At 41.2% G+C, this 6505-nt stretch overlaps 1 protein-coding gene across 1 annotated transcript; it reads left to right on the top strand.

Moving 5' to 3' along the window:
• The first annotated feature begins 298 nt into the window (after positions 1–298).
• bhlhe40 (basic helix-loop-helix family, member e40) lies at positions 299–3848 on the top strand. Its single transcript, XM_073825603.1, has 5 exons — positions 299–627; positions 724–787; positions 947–1054; positions 1461–1584; positions 1775–3848. The coding sequence occupies exons 1-5, from the start codon at positions 551–553 to the stop codon at positions 2602–2604; spliced, it is 1203 nt and encodes a 400-aa protein (XP_073681704.1). The 5' UTR covers positions 299–550; the 3' UTR covers positions 2605–3848.
• The last annotated feature ends 2657 nt before the right edge of the window (positions 3849–6505 follow it).

A 6505-nucleotide genomic window follows, 5' to 3' on the forward strand; every position in this document is an offset into this window, starting at 1 on the left:
CAAAAGAGTTAGATAAAATACTCTGAAACACTTCAGCCTACATAATCTTTGTATATATCACGTTTTCAAGTCAATCCAGGATAAGGCGCTCATAACAAAGTAGACTAACACGTTTCTGAATCGAGCTGTTATTGTGCGCTCAGAGAGAGAGAGAGCAGTAGCAGCATGGTGGTACACGGGACCCGAGAGGGCGGGCGGTCTGCTGTAAATGGGTTGAGCTCTGAAAGCGCCGTCACACACGTGAGGCTCATGTGACTGGAGCTCGAGACGTGTCTGCAGTCACAGGGTTTATTTAACACGTACTTCAAATCCACCCACATACACTCATTTAACCAGCACTGGAGCCGACAAACGCCTCCTGCTCCTCCACCTCACAACAACATCACTTCAGCGTCGTCCTAGTTTTGAGACAACATATCTGGAACCAAAACTACTTTATTCGAAGGAAATACATGTGGACTTTTATGAGAGAGTGACGGATCTGCTTTTTATTTTTTATAAACACATATATTTTTATTAAATCTACCCTACGACATATTAACAGGGTAAAATGGAAAGGATTACCAGTGCTCAGCCTCCTCCATGTATGGCCAAACACTCCTCGGTGGATATCGCGGACATGCAAGGGTAAGTCTCACTCTCCAGAAACTGCGTTTTTATGTTTTTGAAAGCTTTTCAATGAGATAGATCTCTAATTGCCTGTGTTTTTATTGTATTTTATAGAATGGACTTTCCTATGTACGTGTATAAGCCCCGGCGGGGAATGAAGCGCAGTGAGGACAGTAAGGTACGAAATGCGCAATTACGCACGAATATGATTACGCATGTCACTTTTGTGTAATATAAATTCCTTTTAGTGTTTAAAACAAGATTTAAACTGTTTCAATGATTTTTTTTTTTTTTTTTTTGCATGAAAGTTAATGGAATTTTTTTAATTAATTCCCAGGATACATACAAACTGCCTCATCGATTGATCGAGAAGAAAAGGAGAGACAGAATAAATGAGTGCATCGCGCAGTTGAAGGATTTGCTGCCCGAGCACCTTAAACTCACTGTAAGTAATATGGGAGTGGATGGGCTCACCTCACTATGTTGTAGTATAAAGCGCCACCTGCTTGTTGATCATGAATAAATCAAGTTTGTCCTGCTTTTGGATTAGTCATCCTGCTATAATGTGCTTTTTTTTATATATATATATATATATATATATATATATACAACCTGTAAACAACATAATTTAAGTACTTTCAGCTTTCCATATCCTGAGTCACACATCAGGAGGGCATGTTAGAATGTAATTTGAAATATTTGAATATTACTTGCACGCACATGTGCATGCACTGGTGAGCGGAGAGGAGTGTCTTCGCTCCTGCTCTGCGCAGGTTTGTCCTCTCTGAGCCGCAGCGGAGAGCGTTACATAAGAAAGATCAACATGCTTATCTGGGTTCTTCCTGTTTTAGACTCTGGGACACTTGGAGAAAGCTGTTGTGTTGGAGCTCACGCTCAAACATGTGAAGGCTCTTAACAACCTGCTGGAGCAGCAGCAACAGAAGATCATTTCTTTGCAGAATGGAATGCAGATTGGTGAGTTTTCAATCATGCACTTAAAGTGTGACCATATCACAGGAAGCAGCTCTGCTGAACTTTTCACCTCCCCTCCCCATTTGTATGTTTTCGAGTGCATTACAAAATAAAGACATTGAGACATGCTTACGCAACACAGTTGGGATGGAAAATGTCAGTTTGGTTTCTAACCCGTATGGTTTTTTTGCAGGTGAACAAGGAAATGGGCATTCAGAAAACAGTGAGGAGATGTTTCGTTCCGGGTTCCACTTGTGTGCCAAGGAGGTTCTTCAGTTCCTGGCCAACCAGGAGACAATGCGTGACCTGACGCCCGCCCACATAATCAACCACCTGCAAAAGGTGGCGTCTGACCTTATTCAAAGCCCGCCAAGCCCTCGCCTAGGCGAGCCTACTCCCAAAGCTCAAGAAACCAGGGAGAAACCGGCAAGCCCACAGCCGAAAGCAGCAGAAGGCCATGCTAAGAACTGTGTGCCAGTCATTCAAAGGACTTATCCCCACAGTAGTGAGCAAAGCGGAAGTGATACGGATACTGACAGCGGCTATGGGGGCGAGCTTGAAAAGCGTGAACTCAAAGCCCAGCGGCCGATCTACTACGGCAAAGATGCTGGAGATCTCCAGTATGGCGGGAGCATTAAAGAAGAGCTGGACGAGCCACAGGCCAAGCGCCAGAGGTCTGACTCGTCGGAGGATGAATCTCACGACGTAGTGGGGGGCCACAGCCCCTACGTGAGCTTTTCTCCACACCAGCCCCTTTGCATGCCCTTCTACCTCTTTCCGCCTGGAGCGGCCGCCGCGTACTTGCCCATGCTAGAGAAGTGTTGGTACCCGGGTGCCATGCCCGTATTGTACCCAGGGCTTGGCGGTTCCCCGCCGGGTATGTCCCCCGAGAAGCTCCCCTCGTCCCTGGTCATGTCCTCGAGAGTGGGCTCCCCCGTCTCGACACCGACATCCATGGACTCTCCTGCGCTCCTGCAGGCCCTGAAACAAGTTCCCCCATTAAACCTGGAAACCAAAGACTGAGGACCTACTCTGGGGTCCACCAGTAGCCCGCTCTCTGAATGTTTTGGTCTTAAGAGTGGACATCCCTGCTGAATAAGCTCCCGAAGAGGGTTCGGTTGAAGAGGGCGCCAAGGCAAACTTCAAAGAAGCGCCCTCGAGTACGCCCTCTCAGACGTACGACGGCCTTCCTCCAACCGCACAGACACTCACACTCTTATCAACTCCCTTCACAACCAGCAGACACACACCCAGAGATGGAACGGTCCGCGCGGACGCAGACGGGTAAAGGAGGCCCTGTGCAAAGCACTGTGAGACACTGTGAAGAAGGTCAAAATGAGGACAGTGAGCTCTGTCCTTAGAGTAAAAAGACCTGGGGTGAGCGAACGGCTGCTCTCTGCACGAATGTTTAAGTCAAAAACAATAACCCAGAATGTGACGTGCAGACGGTCCCCCAACAACAAGGACTTTGCCCTTTGCACAAGCACCTTTTCATTTGTTGAATGTAACCGAAAAAGTCATTTTTGTAATAAAACATCACCCCTGTAGATGCTGCTTTTTGGGACATTTCTCTGTGCCGTGGACGCTCGATCAGGAAGCTCCACTCTCTTCTGCTTCTGTGACTGCTTTAACCGATAAGAACCGTCCTGTTAGACTAGAAAGCTACCAAATAAATGTCTTTGCTTTGGTTGACCGGAGCACACGCGTGTGCACGTTTCTCATGTCGCGCTCACCTGAGTTTCCCCGCATAAACGACGTGACGCTCGTGTAAATACGGGAGTGCTGTGGCTTTTGAGTTTGTCATCCATTCGTGCACGTAGAGGTGAAGTTGTCGTGAGGTAAACTGCGTTGTGTAATTATTTTGTTTATACTCCTTGTACATCTGTATTTTTGATACGTGACCCACACATATGAGTTTTAGACAGCCCGAGCGCTGTATGCCATGAGATTGTGTACATAGCTTTGGACCTAGACTCGACCTGCATCATGTTCTGTGTTCATTTCTGGTCAAATTAGGACATGCTGTTGCCTTTACCTGTTTAAAGCAGTAAACATGATGGCGGATATCTACGTTTTTAATTCTGGATTCTAGAAGCGAAAGAAAGTGAATGTAATGTTAAAAACAATATATTAGTTTTGTATAGGAAGAGGTACTTACTTTTTATTTTGGGACCTAAGAGAAGGTTGTTTGATGTATATATTTTGTCTAAAGTATTGTTGACATACATTAAAGAAAAAGTATTAATAAAGTTTTTTTCCTGTGGAAACCATGTCTCAGTCTGTGTTTGAAAGCACACACACACACACACACACACACCAAAAAAAACAAAAAACAAACCTGGCTGTTTTTCCCATCACAGTTCGTCCTTATATAACACTTACATAACCCATAAACTTGCTCTGTCTATGCAAATACTTTAGACACAGTATGATAAGAGTCAGGTTACAGATATTCCAGCCTCACACCTCCTAACTAAAATACATGCATTTCGATAAGATTCTGTGGCGCACTTTCTACAAAAATGAGCAAAAAATTACCACTAAATTACAGTATGTGCAACAGAGTTGCATTTCTGAAATGAATCAGGTCTTTTTCTAATGCTGGTTAGCTGTTGAATTAGGTTAATACTCCCAGCGTGTCTGGCTGTGTGCTCGATCCAGTGCAGTTTCACTCCTCCGCCCCGCTGGGAAGCGCGTAATCGCGCCGGACCTGCAGATCACATGTAGAGCCACACGGTAGGCCGCGCTCACTGAGCCGAAACATGTTCAGCCACATGTCACACATCCAGCGTGCAGTACAGACACCACAGTTAATGATTATGAGACAACAGCGGTATTATGTTAAGCTGTAAATGATTATTAGGATGTGGACTGTACATATATAATTAAGCAATACATTAAATCTATGTTTTAGAGATATTAAGTATTATAATGTTCAATTTGCTTGTAAAATTAGTTATGGACTATGTACTGTGCCAAACCAGGATGATAAGATTTTGTCTTAACTAGTGTAGAGCTCACATCAAAATGCAAGCAATAAACAAATAAATGCATAAACAAACAAACAAACAAATAAAAGTGAAATGAAGTGGTAATGTTGCCACTGGCTATCATAAAAAAATCTTTAGTTTCTAAAAACAAGTAAACAATAACTGTAAGTAGACAATAACGTATATGAATTGCGTTAATAAATAACGTTATTGATAATACGTTGGACGTATTACGTAACAATAGGTTTGCAAAAAACTATTTGTAAATTTGCATATGACAGACTGCTTACAGCAACAAGTACGAGGTCTTGTTAGGACGCGAAGGTCTCATCTTTTTATTGTAAGGTTTTAGCGCCATCGTGTGGAAGATCGATGAACTGCTACGAGCTTTACATCTGTTCAAACAAATAACAAATAAGCGGAAATGTTTATTGTCCAGTAGACGCTTTCTGTATTTACTGAGCTTTCTTTCTTTCTTTCTTTCTTTCTTTCTTTCTTTCTTTCTTTCTTTCTTTCTTTCTTTCTTTCTTTCTTTCTTTTTATTTACAAGGTCTATGATATATATTGCTATATTTACAAAGATTTTTTTTAATCTTATTTGTATGCTTATTTATATGGTAGCCTGCTTCGTGTCCATTTACTTCTTATTTTAAATTTTATGCCAAAACTTGATTGAAGAACAAAGAATAATTAGTTTTTTGAATAAAATGAACCATTTAAAGTTACAAAAACATATACTGTATTCATTTTAAGACTTTAAATTTAGCACAAACATAATTGCTGAGTGTGTGTGTGTGTGTGTGTGTGTGTGTGTGTGTGTGTGTGTGTGTGTGTGTGTGTGTGTATGTATGTGTGTGTATATATATATATATATATATATATATATATATATATATATATATATATATATATAATTTCACAATGCTGAAGTCAGACTGCAGTGCTGCAAAACTATTAATTTTTACCTCAACAAGAATAGCAATGTACAGTGAAAGAATTGCAAGATTTAGTCATTATACTTTTATAAATAATTGCAACCGTATTTAATAAAATATTTTGACATGAAATTTCAAATATTTTCTGTTAATCTATTAGTCTGCTGTTCTGAGAAATTATATATTTTTCTACCATTCGAAAATAAATCCTTCATTCATGAGGGATTTATCACTCCCAAAACTTTGCTTCTTGTGCAGGGTATATGGCCTGTAGTAGGACAGAAAAAAAAACTTTTATTCAGATTCTGAACGGATTATATGTAGCCTAGGAGTGCGCAATAGCCCTTCCTTGATCATCACTAAAAACGAGTCACTTCAGTTAATCGCAAAAGTCCCTTTATAATCAATGAACCGCTTATTTACAGGCAAGGGAAAGAATCTGGCATTTAGAGGTGAGTGAATTCAGAACGTAATGGCCAATCACAGGTGTTCAAGATCAACAGATATGCCTGTGATTGGCTACATTGCTCAGCGCTACGAAAACACGTTGTCTTTTGGCGATTTCCAGAGTACAACCGCAAATACGCCCTGGAGCCTTTACCAAATTTGTTTAGGCAATATCTTATTATTACAGTTTTAACTGAGGGTGCTTTTGACTGCGTGAGAAAATGGATTTGTGGCGTGAGAGCGTGTGAAAAGTGTCAATTGCGTGAGCCTCACGCGGAATGCGTGCATACATAGCCCTGATAAATTACTTTAATTTCTGAAAATCATTTTTTTGGTCATAAAATCTACAATTATGTTACAACTAACCCTGTGTTACAACACTCCCCGGTCTCCCATAACGCACTGTTTGTATAACACTATATAAACAAAAAATTGAATATCACCTTTTTCTTCAAGGTGAGACTTCCGATTTATTATCCGCTATAAGGAAATAACGTGAAGAATAACAACGTGCGGTAAACGGTAAAACTGTTTGCACTACAATACAGTGTG

The sequence above is a fragment of the Garra rufa genome, chromosome 20, assembly GCF_049309525.1.
Source record: "Garra rufa chromosome 20, GarRuf1.0, whole genome shotgun sequence".
Lineage (NCBI taxonomy): Eukaryota > Metazoa > Chordata > Actinopteri > Cypriniformes > Cyprinidae > Garra > Garra rufa.

What these genes read in the sequence shown, in the direction of transcription:
- bhlhe40 (XM_073825603.1), top strand. Translation starts at nt 551, where the DNA reads ATGGAAAGGATTACCAGTGCTCAGCCTCCTCCATGTATGGCCAAACAC. An exon ending in GATATCGCGGACATGCAAGG is followed by an intron (nt 628 to 723) that starts GTAAGTCTCACT and finishes TGTATTTTATAG; the next exon opens with AATGGACTTTCCTATGTACG. An exon ending in AGCGCAGTGAGGACAGTAAG is followed by an intron (nt 788 to 946) that starts GTACGAAATGCG and finishes ATTAATTCCCAG; the next exon opens with GATACATACAAACTGCCTCA.